This window comes from Anneissia japonica, unplaced genomic scaffold (genome assembly GCF_011630105.1).
Source record: "Anneissia japonica isolate Jap-2015-1 unplaced genomic scaffold, ASM1163010v1 scaffold4024_len430915_cov183, whole genome shotgun sequence".
Classification (NCBI taxonomy): Eukaryota; Metazoa; Echinodermata; class Crinoidea; order Comatulida; family Comatulidae; genus Anneissia; species Anneissia japonica.
This window is the reverse complement of record NW_022726558.1, coordinates 64324-81976: the sequence shown is the minus strand read 5'-3', so window position 1 is coordinate 81976 and position 17653 is coordinate 64324. Positions and strand designations below refer to the sequence as shown.

The window sequence follows — 17653 nt, the reverse complement described above, 5'->3', positions numbered from 1 at the left end:
ATATATATATATACATATATATATATACATATTATATATACATATATTTATTTATTTATTATCCCAGCCAACAGCAAACATAAAATTCGCCACTTACAGGAGGCAACACAAAAATAAAACAGATACATAAATATAGTGAACGTGAAGAATACAAAAACAAAAATATATACTAAAAATAATATAGTACAAATAATAATAATAATAATAATAATAATAATAACAATGTGATAATAATATCAGATTAAGTGGGCCTAATATGTAAAATATTTCAAACACTGTTATGGAACATAGAGAAATTATCTCTAAATATATCAATATCAGCTAGGCAATCTAGCTCAAAAAAGAGCCAAAAGTCAAACAAATTGCAAACAAAAGATTTTCTTTTTTAATCAAATACATATGATGAGGGGATTAAAATTTCACAAATCACACCTTGGTCACACCTCGGGAACATATGCAAATTAGCTAAAATATGCAAATTAGGTTGAAAATATTGGGGTCTTATATCTTGGCAACCGCTGGTCGCAAGGAGTTGGTTTCTTTTTCAAATTATTCAGAACATGCATGTTTCTATTTGTTCTAATAAAACATTTGCCCAAAAAATAAACGGAAATACTACAATTGACCTCTGACCTTATATTCACTGAATTTGCATATCTCTGCAACTAATGTATATAGAATCTTAATTTAGGTCTTAAATTATTCAAATACATGATTCTTTCCAATATATTAATCAAAGGGATGGAAATCTATAATCACACCATGGTCAAATGTACTGTTCATATGCAAATTACTTCTAAAATATGCAAATTAGAAAAGAAAGTAAAGGCTTCCCATATCTTGGCAATGGCTAGTCACAGAGAGTTGCTTTCTTTTTTTGATTCTGCGGAATATGCATGTTTCTATTTGCTGTAATGGAACATTTTCCACAAAAATGACCGGAAATGCTAAAATGGACCTTTGACCTTATAATCACCGAATTTACATATCGTTTATGACTACTTTCCGTAGAATCTTGATTTAGATCTTAAATTATTTAAATACATGCTTCTTTTTTATATATTAATAGAAAGGATGGAAATCTATCACACCATGTACTGTTCATATGCAAATTAGCTCTAAAATATGCAAATTAGGAATGAAAATATAAGGTTCCTATATCTTGACAATGGCTGGTCACAGAGAGTTGTTTTTTTTTTCAAATTGTACGGAATATTTGTTTTTATTGGCTCTTGTAGAACACCTGTTACCAAAATTGTCAGAAATTATACAATGACCTTTGACCTTATATTCACTGATTGCGTCTCTGTGACTTATGTCCGTAGAAACTTCATTTACAAAACTTCAAATTATTTAAATATTAAAAAAAAAATATAATAGCAAGGATAAAAATCTATAATTACATGCACTATTCATATGCAAATTTGCTCTAAAATTTGCAAATTAAAAATAAAAATAAGGTCTTAATCCTAACAATTATTTTTCAAATTGTAGGTGTGAAATATGAATATTTAAGTTTGCCTTATCGAACATTTGCCGCAAAAAAACATGCTAAAATTGAGCTTTGACCTTATATTATTGGTCATTATCCTGGTCATTTTTCTGAAGCTATTAAGGTAAGATGTTGAGGTGGGGCTAAAATTGGGATACCCTAAATTATATAGTTTGCCTTCTTCTTATAACAACATTAAGAAATTATTAATAAGATAGCATTCCAAGACTAAGTTTGATAATTTAATTAACACAATACTTATCATTTATACATATAAATCATTGTTTCATATTGAGCCACATATTTATACTTATGATATTTGTTCCATATAGGACCAAAGGATGTTACATAAATATAAAGTTAACATCTATCGCAGATTTTAAGATTCAACAGATGTTTAAACTTAACTATAGAAGATGATCCCGATGATCGGTAGTTATGGGCAACATGGGTCATAATATGTTTGAGTTCTGATCATTTTTTGTCATAACTTCTCTATAGAAATATATTAAATAAAATACAGGCATACTTTCTAAATAATTTGAGACACCAATGTCAAGTCTCTTGACCAGTAGTCATAGAGTTACACGAAAATAGAGCAGGAAGCTGGTAATAAACGAAGGCATTAGTGACTTTGGAACAAAGGTTTTATTACAGAGAACATCAAATAATACTTTCGAAAAAATAATTATTTGATAATTATTTTGAGGATAATAAATATTTCCAAGATATCGAATTCCTATATATTTTCATTATTAATTTGCATATTTTAGAGCTAATTTGCATATGAAGAGTATACGTTTTATTAATATAATGCAAAGAAACATGCATTTGAATGATTTGAGAACTAAAGTAAGTTTTTATGTACATTAGCTAGAGAGATAGGCAAATTCAGTGAATATAAGGTCAGAGGTCAATTGCAGCATTTCCATTCATTTTTTAGGAAAATGTTCCATTAGAGCAAATAGAAAAATGCATGTTCTGAATAATTTGAAAAAGAAACCAACTCCCTGCGAATAGCGGTTGCCAAGATATGAGACCCCTATATTTTCAACCTAATTTGCATATTTTAGCTAATTTGCATATGTGCCCGAGGTGTGACCAAAGTGTGATTTGTGGAAATTATTGTGGAATTATATATAACTGAACAAAAGTCTAAATTTGGGCGAATAATACTGAAATAAAGATGCAATTGCGCCACATCAGCCCAAGCAGTCTATTGCACTTGCCAACAAGATGATCAACATAAGAAAAACTAAGGGTGCTATCAATGAAAATACCAAGGTCTTTATGTGAATGCACCCGATTTATGGGATTGTCATTGATTAAATAATTGTGCTTTAAAATATTCTTTTATAACGAAATAGATAATATTTACGCCCAAACGCCCAAGAACTTAATCTATTAAGGTCCATCTGGAGCCCGTTGGTATCCTCACTGCTGCTAATTATTTTGAAAATCTTGACATCGTCAGCAAACATAAGACATCTGGAATATGATATAATATTAGGAATGTCGTTCATAAAGATTGAAAAGGAGAGGACCAAGAATTGAGCCCTGTGGAACACTGGAGTGGATAGGAAGCCACTCCGATGCAACACCGTCAATGACCACTCGCTGCAACATACCATCTAAGAAACTATTAAACCAGGAAATAAAGCTGTTTTAAAACCAAAACGTAATTTTAGCAATAGTAAACTATGTGGGACCTATGGAAATAAGTCTTTGGCTTTCATGAGTTATCCTTGAAATTTCGCTATCATTATATATTTTGTTTTTAAAATTTTTGTTCTTGTATTTTATGGGATTTGAGATTTTCCGAATACCGGTAAATTCATTCATTCATTCAACTCTCACAATGATCTGTCCCTGTGGTGTTTCTTTCTATTCCTCCCTCTCAGTCTTGGCTCGTCCAATGCTTTTTTTTCTCCTTTTTTTTACCTTGATGATTTTCATTTCTTAGGTTTATAGTACAATATATATATTGCATTTTTGTCTTTTAGTTTGTAAATTTATAGGTCTATAAACATTTTGTGTTGCAATTTAGTTTTTATACCGCAATGACCAATTTTAACAATTTTCTAATTGTTTTTATTGTTGTTCTTATGAAATAAAAGATCAGAAAAAAGAATGTTTTGGATTGTCTAAGCGATCCTGTCCTGCGTGCTACTTCTATTTTTTATTTTTTTTTGCGCACCAAAGGGTACTGTAGAATGAGCTGGATGCAAAGTTATGGTATCAAACTCAGTCTCTCATATGGATACCAGTCAACTCGCCCCTTTCAATCTCGCCCCCCCCCCATCAAAGTTTCCCCTTACAAAGTCGCCCCTTGAAATCTCTTCCCCTTACAAAGTCACCCCCTTACAAAGTCATCCCCTTACAAACTCGCCCCTAACAAACTCACCCCCTGTCTCTGCACAGTCGCCCCTTACCAACTCGCCCCTTAGCAAACTGGCCCCTTGACAAACTCACCCCCTTGACAAACTCACCCCCTTGTCAACGTGTTCGATAGGACACTTTTTACGTTCTTTTGAAGGACACGCCCCTTCGTGTTCTTTGCTTCGTGGCAGTAATTTGTAACGTTCCATCAAAGAGTATAAAACTGCAAGAGGCCCGACTGCCGGAGATTCTTTGGAACGCAATCCTACTTCAAAAAGTCAGAGACGTGAAAAATAAAGGCAGCCATCGTGGATACCATTTTGAATTTGTTCATTATTGATCAGATCACATTATAAATGGTTTTAATAAGTTTCTTGGCCCTTAAAACATTAGATTAGAGAAAAAACTGTCCAGGTTTCTCATATTTTGTTAAAAGTTATTTAAGACACTGGGTCCACATTTTATATATTTTTTGCGTAAAATGGGTCAACTTTTAAGAAAATTGATCCATTTTATATGAAATTACACATAAAGTGGGTCCACCTTCATATTGTCCCACACTGTTTGAAAATCCTACTACGGCATTGCCTGTGGAGATATGTTCCTGGCGGGCGAATGGCACACCATCCTAGTCTAGTTAGCATTCGTATCTGTCAGTTTTATTTGCTTGTTTCATTTTGTTTCCTACCCTTCCATATCAGTATTGACATTATTCGCTATTTGGTAATATTAAACATGGCTCCAAAAGTAAACTGTTAGAGGTTGACTCCATTTTTGATTTTATATTTATTTAAATATTGGTTATAACCTTGTTATTCAATCACATTTTAGATGACATCAATAGATTCTATGACCAAGAAAACATAGGGATTGCCAATGAAACCACAAGTATAGGGTGACTAGTTTATGATTTATAGATATGCGAAAAATATACGGCGGCCATCTTGGATGCCATTATTCATCAGATCACATTCTAAGTGGTCTTTATAGATTTCATGGCCCTTAAAACATTAGATTAGAGACAAAATCTGCGACTCTAAGACAAAAAGCACCTGATATATAGCTGTTTTTAAGGCATTTGCCGCCATTTTGGTGGCCATTTTAGACGCCATTTTGAATTTGTTTATTATTGATCAGATCACATTCTAAGTGGTCTTAATAGGTTTCTTGGCTCTTAAAATATTAGATTAGAGACAAAAACTGCGACTCCAAAACAAAAAATACCTGATTTATAGCTGCATCGGCACCATTTTTGCGGCCATCTTGGAAAACTATTTTCTGGTGGTCCAATTTTTGCCAAATTTGATGTTTTTCTGTAGACCTTACGCTATAGAAAAACATAAAAAAACATTTTCTTGCAATATTTTTGAGTTAAGGGCATTTTTTTTTCATATTTTGACTCTACTAATAATAATGGTAATAAGAATGATAATTACATTGATGAATACAAATGATGATAATAAAATTATCATATATATTCTGTTTTTATCTAACATATTATCAAATATTATTTCAGGCTCGTAGTTTGCTGTACCAATTCCGAACTCTACCCAGAATATCATGCGAATTGAATGGTCTCTGTCGGACGTGTGGACCAGGAATGTGGGACAGCGGTCATGTCCCTGAAGTGGAATGCATTGGCAACCATAAGGACGGTGATGTTTGTCCTCATATTCGTTGATTTTAATCTCAGCTTTATTCCAAACCATGAAGGCAGTTGATGAACTCATATGATCGTTGTGATTAAAACATGATTAATCAGAAAATATATCCTAAAGAGATAAATGAAATAATAAAATATGCATTAGCTGTAATGAATATGCATTATTAAAAATGAATATGCATTAATGCATGTGTATTATAAAATTAGTAATGAATATACATTAATAATAGTGATAGTAATGTATTGATAATAATTTGCATTAAGTAAACAAGTACCACTAAAATTTGTAAATGTTAAAGGAAGAAGCCCATCCAAAGTTCGCAAAAAAAAAAGCCCACGGCTTCCATTTGAGGTTTTACTGTATCTTAATTTTTGTTTGTAAATTTTAGTTGATGATGTGTTTGATAACTAATATAATACGAGCTTTTGTGTTTTTATTACATTTTGATGGTAAATCATTAAGATTATGAAGTCATTCAGCTGCAGTGACCGCTTTACCAACATCTGGTTAACAACAATGGCACTACCTGGTGTTGTGACGGCATTTGTGTTGTACTCTATATACAGTATGGGCAAATCACAGATGTTATTCACATAAGACTTGCTAACGTCTTGAGAGCTTTACTAACCTCCTTTTAATTATTTTCCCGTAACAAAGAACATAGATGTGAATATGATTGTGTTAGCTATAGATTTTAAAGTATATATGGTAGCTATAGAATGATATATTTTTTTCTTGGAATTTATGTAGATAGAGATAAAATAGTAGCTATATTTATGAGTGTATAAATTAAGTCACTGATCTAGAATATGCATAGAATAGTGCATGAGGCCTGTAAACCATATCCCACCTTTGCTATGATGCTACGATTTTTAGATTTCTTGTTGGTATACAATAAAAATGTTTGAATTATGCTTTTTATATACCGTAAAACCTCGAATTGAAGCCCAGTGGGCTCAGCTTCGAGAAGAAGCCCATCTCGAATTGAAGGCCCCCCCCCCCCGCTCTTTAGTGTGTAAAATTAGCCTTGAAAAAATGCCTATCTAGAAAAGAAGCTTCTTGACCCACAGTGTTCTCTATGTAGTCTAGACTGGCCTTCTTTCAATAAATGAACATCATGCCAGTCTATACCTAGGCTCTTCTTTTCAAGATAGCATGGGCTTCTTTTCGAGAACATACTGTACACTACTGTACATGAATTTCAAAAAACAAAATAAATTAAAAAACATGCTTGGTTTATACAGTATAATGGATTACACAGATTGATGTTTTATAGTACAAATTCCCAAAATTTACAGTGTTCATTTTGAAAAGAAGCCCCTCTTTACTTTGCAAAAGTAGCCTCGAAAAGAAGCCCATCCAATGTTTGCATAAAAAAAAGTCGCCCAGGGCTTCATTTCAAGGTTTTATGGTATTAAGATTGTCAATCCAATGGTGCATTTATTATTCAAAAAGGTTTATAAAAATAATACAAAATATGATCAACGATATAAGATACAATTTACAATAATAATAATTAATAATAAGTACAAGATTATCCATACATGAAGTAAAGCAAAACAAGAAGCATTATTGTAACTATAATAAACTTATACTGAATTACTACATGCTACGTTAATTACAAGAGTTTTCATAAATCCAACAAAATTGCATGAGACATGAACTTCATTTAAATAATTAGTTTTATGTTTTTACCTATAGTATAATAGTATTCATAATAGTTAGTTTAGTGTGGTTATTATTCTTTGATTGCGTGCAATATAGGCCTACATTAGTATTATTTCATTGGAATAGAATGAGGATATTGAGTATGGCTTGATAGAAATGAGATGAGGATACTGAGTATGACTTGATAGGAATTGAGTGAATGTATTGAGTTTGACAGGATAGAGATAGAATGATAATATTGAGTGTGCCTTGATAAGAGAGAGTGCAGATTGAGTATAGCATAATAGAATATTATATGATTATAGCCTTGATTATGATAGAGAAATGCTAATGTATTAGATTTGAAAGATAAAATTACAATCATCACAGTAATGTGATTGTCTGAATTCATTGTAAAGTACTCAAGTCTGTTTACCCTTCCTATAGCACCTGTATACCCAGTATGAAGGAGTTACATCATGTAGATATTTTTATTACCATAGTTCATCTAGTATAAGCCCATCCCTTTAAACAAAAATTGGGTCCATTTTGGAGGGTGGGCTTATGCTTAGGAATTTCCTTTTCAAACAAAAGGCATTTTATAGCACAGCATGCCTATTTTAAACTAAAGCCAATCCTTTATTTTTTCAGTTTTCTTTTTTAAAGACAGCTAAGCTACTCAATAAAGTCATACCCTGGGGTTTTGCCCGAGGAAAGGCTGGTACGGAAGATTGAGCATACGTGGGGTGGGCTTATAGCTAAGCCAATTGAGCTTTTACCCAAGAAACTGCATTATTATTGTTGTTGGTGATGATATTGTTTTTATTAATGTTATTCGTCATGCATTTCTGTTGTTCATGGTCTTCATCAGTTTATCATATTCTAGCCTTGTATTTATCTCAAAAATTTTAAGCAGGGGTCTTTCTTCTTGTTATAACATTATTACCGGTATTATTAATTATTATTGTATAATTATTATCACCATGGTTGTTAGCATATTTATTGAACTACAAATTTGTTAAATATTCATTAGGTAACAACTACATTAAGTAATATTAAAGTGAAACAATTGTTTAATTAAAGAAGCCTTTTCCCAAAACAAAATGAATTGCTTCTTTTATTTCCAACTGTTGGATTATTAGCCTAGTTCAGAACAGTGTAGTAGTTCTTGTTACAGAGTCGGTGACAGTGTTCTGCACTTTGTAAATTTTAAAAACGTACGAGGCCGTCTTGTCCTGGGATAGATGTTTCACCAATATAAGTGGAATTACATCACGCACATGTTAATTTGTCTATACAGGAATTGCATATAACCTTGTGAGTAATAATAAACAGATTATTTTACATTTATTATCCTTGTATCCCTTGGCAAAATGCACAGTATAAATTCCAGTATTATTATACGAGTTACAACTAAAAATCTCCCAAGAATAACGTCATGAAAATCATTGCCTTTCTTGCCCATACCCCATTAAAAAGACCAATAGGCTTTTTATGCAAGGAATTAGGGTAGATAATGTATACTGATTATCAGTTTTATTTGATATGCAGTCTGTGGTGAGTTAAACTTAAATAAAATATTTAAATTGCTTACTATATGTATATATCAGTTATGAGCTTTCAAAACAAAATTAAATTATGAATGTATTGCCCTCCCCAAACAGATGCATACATTCCAATTCTATATTCTAAAGCTCCGTCCATATTATCAAATTTTCATGCCCAAATATGGGCATATGGCATTTATTTGTCTCATCATATGTTTACAAGGAGAGTCCCTCGACAGTTAAGATTCCTTTGGGCAATCCCTGCCATGTAACACTCTTGTGTAATGTGTTTTCTGATGTTTTTATTGTACAAGGTGTTGATTGTTGGTGAAATAAATGATATAATCAAATTTGATAGTGTGGACAGAACTTTAAATTTCCTATCAATTTAAAGTGTTTTGTAGTGAAACGTCTGTAAATCAATCAAAACCGATTTTTTTATATGCATCTTATTGACAAAGCTTAAAGCAGACCTTCCATTTTTGTCAAGTTTTTCAGTAATTTTAAATTACAGGTATATCCATAATCGGTTTTATTTAAATTTATGTACAGCACATTGAGAGCTTGGTTATATAAGAATAAACTATTATTATTATTGGAAATATATATCTTTTTTTTAAATTGATTTAAATGAACCATTTATTGTTATAATAGAGAATGTCGAAGGGGTTTTCCTTATTGTCCAGTTTATCTTTAATGAATCTTGCTTAATTATTGTATTACTGCAACAATACTTTTGGTGGAGGTATTTGTATTATAATTATTTATTTAGGTCAAGTAAAACAACATTAAGGTTCATATCCTAACTTCTTGAACAAATGAAGATGGTGTTTATTTTCCTGAATGCTATTTACACTGCATCTCTATAAAATAATCGCAAGTATTAGTAATGTAATTCTAGCAAAGAACTGTAATGCTGAAAAAAATGAGCTAGCAGAAAGTGATGATGAGAAACCAGTTTAGTTGGCCTTGTATGTGTAATGTAAACTTTTTGTAGAATTTCACACTACTGTATTAGGTTGTGTGACAAGATTTTATATTACACCATATATGGGCATGATAATGTCACATCACACTCGCATTTGGGCATGATATTGTCATATTGCACCCATATGAGCATGATAATGTCATATCACACCCATATGGGTGATTTACTGTATACCATAGGTATTTGTCATAAAACGTATTGTGTTGACAGAAAGTGTGTAAAGGTAATTCATATTCTTTACTACCATTGATATTGATCTAAAAATGTATATACACGTCATTCCAATTGTTCAGTTATGTAAACAGCCTCAGAACATGTTTGCTGACCTATGAAAACTATCCACCAATGATGTAAACCTCCACATAGATTATATTTAATTCTGCCTTTTTATCACCAGGTACAGTAATTATACATCCCAAAGAAAACAATGGAAAGAGTTGTTAAGATGTATACAAATATTATTTTTATAGATGTATGTAATTAAATAAAATTGAAACTCTCAAATGTTGTTACAATTTTAGTGCAAGTTGTGTGATTGTATGTAACTAGATTAAATAATAATATAAGGATAATTAACCTAATTATTGTTCCAATACTTAATAATACCATTGTTCTCATCATTCCATGTTATATGTAGACTATGTTCTTTGTCATTGAAACATGTATGTTATAAATCATGAACAATAAAATTTACTTAAAGAGTTAAAACATAATTCATTAGTTTTATTTGGTTTTTGTACATAGATCAGCACAATAAATTTATCAAACACAAATGAAGGGAGTTTGAACAATCTAATGCTACTGTTGTCTTTGAAAGGGGAAGTTTACCTATGTTGGATTCTCTACCCCCAGAAGTATAAATGGGATGTTGTGGCATTAGGCTAAATGTTATTGCAATACAACTAGGTCTGCATTCCCAGTGACCAGAAGGTATAATTTGTGCCAGTATGCAAATGGCTTATTATGCTAAGCCCCACTCTTTACATTGTTATACACAAAGTTCAACAAAACAACACAAACAACAAAACAACAGACGTATGCAAACATGCGTTTGTGGAAAGGATTAGTCATTAGTTTAGTTTGATTGACACTCAAAATATCTTATGGATACAGTGATAATGTATTAAAGTTAATGTATTAAGTTTAGTTGTAAAATAAATTGTGGTAATAATCTATATCCTTTATGAAAATATAATACATACTCCAAGTATTGAAATACACGCTATCGTGTTGGGATTCAATATTTCGACATTAATTATGTCATCATTATGTCGAAATATTGAATCCCAACACGATGGCGTGTATTTCAATACTTGGAGTATGTATTATACTTTCTTATCTGAGATTAATCAGTGGACCTTTTGGCTATATCCTTTAATTTTTCTATATTTACATTTTTAAACATGATTACTGAGTGCTAGTACATATGATTATTGTATGAACATAAATAACTGAAGTTGATACATTTTTGTATTTAAAAGCAAACTGCAACAGAACTAGCTTTGATACTTGATTGTTGATATTTTTAAACAAATTATGCTTCACTCACAAAACAAAATCATATATTTTTCTCTTATGATTAACATTCTCCATTATTATTAATTGAAGAATCAAGTCAATGTCCTGGCTGAATGGCCGAGACACCATCAAACAAGTTGTCCAGTCAGTTCAGGGGACAAGCCCCCATTATACGACCTTTGCAATCATATCTTCGATAACTTCAGCTTCTTGTAGGCCAATAAATTGATCGACTTTAAGACCGTTCTTAATGGCTATCACTGTTGGAACTGATGATACACTGTACACCATAGCAAGATCCGTTAACTGGTCAATATCCACTTTAGCCAAGTCAACTCTGTCGTTAGAAGCATTGACTACTTCCTCCAATCTGGGCCCAAGCAATTTACAGGGGCCACACCAACTACAAATAAAAAACACCAAATGATTACAAAATGATATTCCAGTCCAAACTATCAAGTTTTATAGAGGGCATACCACATCCCATTAACCAGCACTAAGATTCAATGCTTGAGAATTGTCAAAGTGCATCAGAAATGTTGCTATGTATGTATTTATTGATATGTAACATATTATTACACTGGTTAAACAAAAGAAAATTATCCAAAAAATACTATGAGGTCAGTACAATAATGTGCATTTTCACATTTAGTATTTTAACTTCCAGCTAATGACAGGTAATGCCTAATCTCACCTTGTTTTTGTTATACTTTATACAGTATTTATATCTGTTAACTACACAAATCTGATTAGTGGTTAATTTGAGGTTAATTAGGTTTAAGTCTAAGTGGGCATAAAAATCAGTCGGAGGGCCAAAGTGAAATTTTTACTTAACACAGAGGGCCCCACCCAAACACTGATGTTTTCAGTGTGCTTCCAAAAACCTTCATGCACTGCTTTTACACCACTTTACTCTCAGTTTAAATATACAGTACTAATTTTTAGAGATGGTCGGTGTCAGGCCGTAAAAAACAAGGTGTTTTTTAGCCAAAGATGTTTGGCAGGCGGGTTTTTATTTCGTTTTCGCGGGTCGCAAAAAAATCAAAGACCAAAGTAATATAAACAAGGAATTCAATTGCAAATCAAGAAAAAAGAGCAGATTATGAATTTTTTTTAAGGAGCAGACTCTTCCATTATTTGCAAGGTGTGTAAGGATTAAAGCAGCTCACTTTGCATGAAAGTCTACCAAGACAGGTTTCTCACTCTCCAAAACTCTCTTCTTGAAATCTTCTTCATCTTGTACATTAAATGAAGATTGTTGTTGACTTGTAGTGTGTATCAATGAACCATTCAAACTGTAATTATAAAAAAGCTAAATTCTTCAATCATTTATTTGCATCTTTCATTCAATTTGTTTTTCATTGTCTGCCCACCTCCAGGGTTCTGAAAAGGGTTTCCTGTGTCTCCCAGATGATGATGAGATTAGCATTTTATTACAGTAGCTTGCTCCTGTTTAAATATTCTCACCTTTTCAAAGCCTGTATAATAATAATACTACTAGGCCAAGATAATTGTTTCTGAAACTGTCGACTACCTTGTACCAGGAACCGTAATGCCATTGTGCTCTGAGAAAAACGAAAAAAGTTTTTTTTTTAAATATTATAATTACAGTATCATTATTATTTATAACTTATCATTAAGTTAATATTATTTATGACTACTATTGTTAACATTTGTCACTAAAATAAAATACTTTTTTGAAATGTAATTTTGATGACTAGTCCATCTCAGAGGTTCATGAATGTGAACTCCTAAAATCATAGTTTCAATTATACGTACAATTTGATTTCCATCAAGAAATATGTTAAAGTTGTCAGCTTTAAGCTTTCGTTGAGAATTGTAAAAAATTAAATAATCTGTTTTAATTGCTGCGAAGCAGCCAATTCATATTCTTGACAGCAATTTGACCTCTGAAAGGTCATTTTTTGTCAAAAAACGACTGCCGAAGACGACTGAAAAGCGGAGTTTCCTTCTGTCGGGTAAAATCAATTACTTTAGGCGACGTTTGTAGACTAACCAACTCGTACCAACGTCACATGTCGCGACGCTGGAGTATTACTATTCAGCGTTTTTACTACATTTCTAGGTTTCCTATTTCTACGTTTAATCGGCCCATGTCTCAGCCACAATATTTTGAGGCCAGTATTATTAACGAACCCAGTTAAACTTATTTACTAGCCTATTTCAGCGTGCTAATTATTACATTTAGGCGACGCTTGTTGTAGACCGTTGGCTCGCACTTTGGCAACACTCTTTGGCAGTCAACTCGCCCCTAGAAAAGCCGCCCTTGGAAACTTGCCTCATAAAAAATGTACACTTCCTAGACCATGCAGTATTCAAAATAAAAATTGTAACCTTAATTGTAACTACATTTTTCACATACATAGGAATTTTTGAAACTTTATTAAAAAAAAAACCTAAACCATAATTCACCACACTAGACACTTTTTGACAAAAATGAAAAATTACGACTTTGTCACCCAATGAGAAGTGTTCTAATATAGACAATGGGTCGTGTCTCATATTATTTGTTATAGTTTTATTATTCATTATTTTCACTTGACTCGCATACATAATTCTGTTCGAAGAACATTTATATGCAGTTGTACTTCGCAGCACTTCACTTGCAATTTGCAATTTCTAGTTAAGTAATTTATTTGAAATAAACCAGTTACAAAATTTTTTTAATTCATTATAAAATTTACTATAATTTTGGAGAAGACTGAAAATAGTGGTACTGGGTAATAATTAGATAATTGACTTTCCTCTCCTTTCTTGAAAATTGGCACTACTTTAGCTAATTTTAAATGTATTGGAAAAGTACCGGATAAAAAGGATGAATTTATACAATAGGTAAGTTGGTTGATAATAATTGGCAAGACAAAATTTAAGACACAAGAGGTAATACCATAGAATCCAGACCCTTTATTTAAATTTAATAGTTAACATCATCAGTTCAGATTGGGCTAATGAAAAAAGAATTTGCAAATTTACGAGGTACATAAGATAATGGGTCAATTGATTGAAGGATCAATTGTAGAAATATACTTGTTAAACGATTCACATATCTCTTGCTGAGTTGTAAAGATGTCATTGCCATCCTGTATTTTTTATGGGAGGATTTAAGACAGAATGTATTTAACAAGCCAAGTGTTTAGATTACCTTTGTACCAATTGAATTGAGAAAAATAATAGTTCGTTTTAGCGGTGTGACAAAGCTTAGTAAACATGTTATTGTATTTAGTATAGTTTAATTTGTCCAGAGGATTATGGGTGTGTATAAACTTGTTATAGAGTTTATGTTTCCATGTACAGTACTACTTTTTAAAAAAGCAGGTGACATCCATGTTTTAAGATTTTTTTAGAACTTTAAATTACTTTATTCAATACTTGAATTAAGAATTGAAATGTCTTCTTCTAGTGAGACAATTTATATAACTGCGTCACACAAATGCCTGTATTTGACGATGACCACAACTGGCAACGTTATCGGAGGGTCCAGGGGGAAAGCACCCCCCATCCCGCTGGGAGCCTCCTGTCGGGAAATTTCTAGCTACAGGTAGGTCGTCGGCCGGAAAAAGCAAGATGTCGAAAAAATGAGCAGTACTACCGTATGTACAAGGTGTTGCATGGGTCGTATGGGTTGCAGTGGTGACAGTGAATCAAAATTTTATTATCTTTTAATCAAAAATTTTCCCCGTCAAATAAAATTTTCTCCAACCGAGGAGATAATGTAGCCCCCACCCCAACGCTGGTGCCACCACTGCACTGAATGCGGACTTCGGGGAATTTAGCAATTTTGAGCTGGTTTCATTAAGGTAAATTTAGGCATCCTGACAGAAGTCTAGGCTACCTGTCTCTAGGGCTAGCTAGGCTAGCTATATACGAAGCGCGACCGAAATGATCGGCTACCAGCCTAGGCCCTAGCTAGGCCTAGTCTGTATCTTGTTTGGCAGGCCTTTCATATAGGCCTAGGCTATATAACAAGAATATTCTATAACAATCAACAACTTATCATTCATCTATAAAGCGCTAATGCAGTATAAAATGTCTAAAAAGTCCCTAAAATGTGCAAGTCATACTATTCTTTCACCCTTTCAAGGAGTTAGGCCTAGCCACCAGTCACAAACATTTCGGCTGTGGCTATCGGCACTGCCGCAGTGTGCGAAAAAAAGCTGCAGTTTTCTATCGGCACTGCCGCAGTGCCAAAAAGCTGCTGTTTTCTATCGGCACTGCCGCAGTGCCAAAAAGCTGCTGTTTTCTATCGGCACTGCCACAGTGCGAAAAACTGTTATTTTCTATCGGCATTATTGCCCGCAGTGCCGCAGTGCGAAAAAAGTCCGATTTTCTATCGGCACTGCCGCAGTGCCGAAACACCGCAGTTTTCTATCGGCACTGCCACTCGAAATGCTGCTGTTTAATTAATCAAATGGATGTTTTTATCGATAGATTATGGTAGCAATAATTAGTTAGGTCTAGCCTAGCCTGTATTATTGTTAAAATTATATTATATATGTTTTACAATTAATTATAATTATTTCTAATTATTAAATATATACATATGTCTAGGCCTATACATAAAACAAACAAAAAACAAAAAACAAAAATTATAAATAAATAGTAGTAGAAGTAGTAGTAGTAGTAGTAGTAATAATAATAATAATAATAATAATAATAATAATAATAATAATAATAATAATAATAATAATAATAATAATAATAAAAGTGCTCGAATAATACTACTGTATAATAATGAATAGGCCTAATAATACTTTAATAATACTTTAATTGAACTTTTTACGATAGTTTGATTAATGAGATGAATCAGCATATATTAAATCAACTTGCCTCTAAATGATGCAAAACCTGGTGTTTTTTTTTTAAATAAAGATTTTATCTATTTTATGGTTTTAAAAAATAATCTTATACATTATAAGTTTATTTTCTATGATAATTTTATCCACATAATTCATGTTTTCAATGTTAGTATGGTTGATAAATAATATATAAAATAATAATAATAATAATAATAATAGTAATAATAATAATAATAATGAAGGTGCTCGAATAATGCTTAATAAAGAAATAATAGTACTTCAATAATACTTCAATAGCAATAGACCTATTATTTGCAATGGTGTGATTTATGAGATGTTGTTGATTAATTTATAGAAATATACAATAGGTATATACCATTTATAATGATTCATCATACTATTATTAAATCAACTTGCGTCTATAGATGTAAATTTTTTTTTTCAATAAATGTTACCTATTTTATTCTGTTTCAAAAAATAATCTTATAAATTACATTATAAAGTTTCATTGTAAATTCTATGAGAATTTAATCCGCATAATTTATTTTTTCATTTAAACTATTCAGTGGGCCTAACACTGGATGTAAATGTAAAATAAAACAAAAACAAACGCATCGCCAAAGTGTTTTCGTGTATGCAAATGCTAATACTATTGCCCGATTACCGCGTACTGTATTTTTGGTAAGCAGAGTTCACACGAGGTGACGAATATAAATTGAAATGCCGTATAAATAAACTGCAATTATGTAAATAACTTTCACAAGAACTTTACGAATATCTTAATTAATATAATCTTAATTAATATCTTAAATTAGTTAATTACTAATTAATTAATAGATTGATATAAACATTGTGACCTATAACTACAATTTATTAATATATTTTAATTACATAATACAAGAATCCTGCAACGAATTTTTCAGTTCAGAAATTGGCATCGAAAAGTAGTAATTTTTCAATCGCGATCTTCGTATTTCTCGGTTCATAGAAATAGCGACGATAAATATATAGTAATTAGATTATATTTTTTATTATAGTTATAATAATAATTATATATATATAAATATATATGTATAATTTTTATTATATACATGTATTATTATTATATTTTTATTATATATATACATATACATACATATATATATACATATATATACATATATATATATACATATACACATATATATACATATACGTATATATACACATACATCTGTCTCTTATACACATCTAGATGTGTATAAGAGACAGCGTTTATGTTCTTCAAAATTCTAATTTTCTTATTGTAACATAAAAAATCAGCTCACGGGTCCTGAAAAGGTAGGTGTAAAATTCTTTTTTTTTTTTCCTTTTTTTTTTTGTTGCTCAAGAGAGGGGTAAGGACTCATGACCCCTACCAGAGATATGAATTGCGAGAAAATGTAACTCGGTCGGGGACTGGATAAACATTCTCTTTCCCATCCTTCTCCTTCTTCATCCCTCTTTCCTTTCTTGCATTTCTTTCCGATCATACAAACATCTCCAGGCATTATATATTTTTTGCCAAAAAGTGGGGGGGGGGGGCCCGGCCCCCGGTTCCGCCGGCCCTGTTATAATTAAGT

At 31.8% G+C, this 17653-nt stretch overlaps 2 protein-coding genes across 6 annotated transcripts in view; one reads left to right on the top strand and one right to left on the bottom strand.

The window, feature by feature from the left end:
- Positions 1-9287, top strand: part of LOC117113292 (TBC1 domain family member 16-like) — a gene marked incomplete in the record, with an annotated part of 29564 nt that extends 20277 nt beyond the window's left edge. The window contains 1 exon segment of the mRNA XM_033256595.1: positions 5388-9287. Coding sequence (XP_033112486.1) covers positions 5388-5552 — 165 coding nt within the window.
- Positions 9288-10419: 1132 nt separating this feature from the next.
- The window catches only part of LOC117113293 (thioredoxin, mitochondrial-like), a 23346-nt gene continuing 16112 nt past the window's right edge, over positions 10420-17653 (bottom strand). The window contains exons 1-4 of one of the 5 annotated variants that reach the window (XM_033256596.1): positions 15318-15436; positions 12703-12800; positions 12405-12530; positions 10420-11638 (exon numbers count right to left, since the gene is read on the bottom strand). In XM_033256596.1, coding sequence (XP_033112487.1) covers positions 11404-11638; positions 12405-12530; positions 12703-12794 — 453 coding nt within the window. In that variant the 5' untranslated portion in view covers positions 12795-12800; positions 15318-15436 and the 3' untranslated portion in view covers positions 10420-11403. Of the gene's footprint in view, positions 11639-12404; positions 12531-12702; positions 12801-13014; positions 13169-13252; positions 13280-15317; positions 15437-17653 lie in introns of those variants that run through there. The other 4 variants (XM_033256597.1, XM_033256600.1, XM_033256599.1 and 1 more) reach the window with 4 other exon arrangements.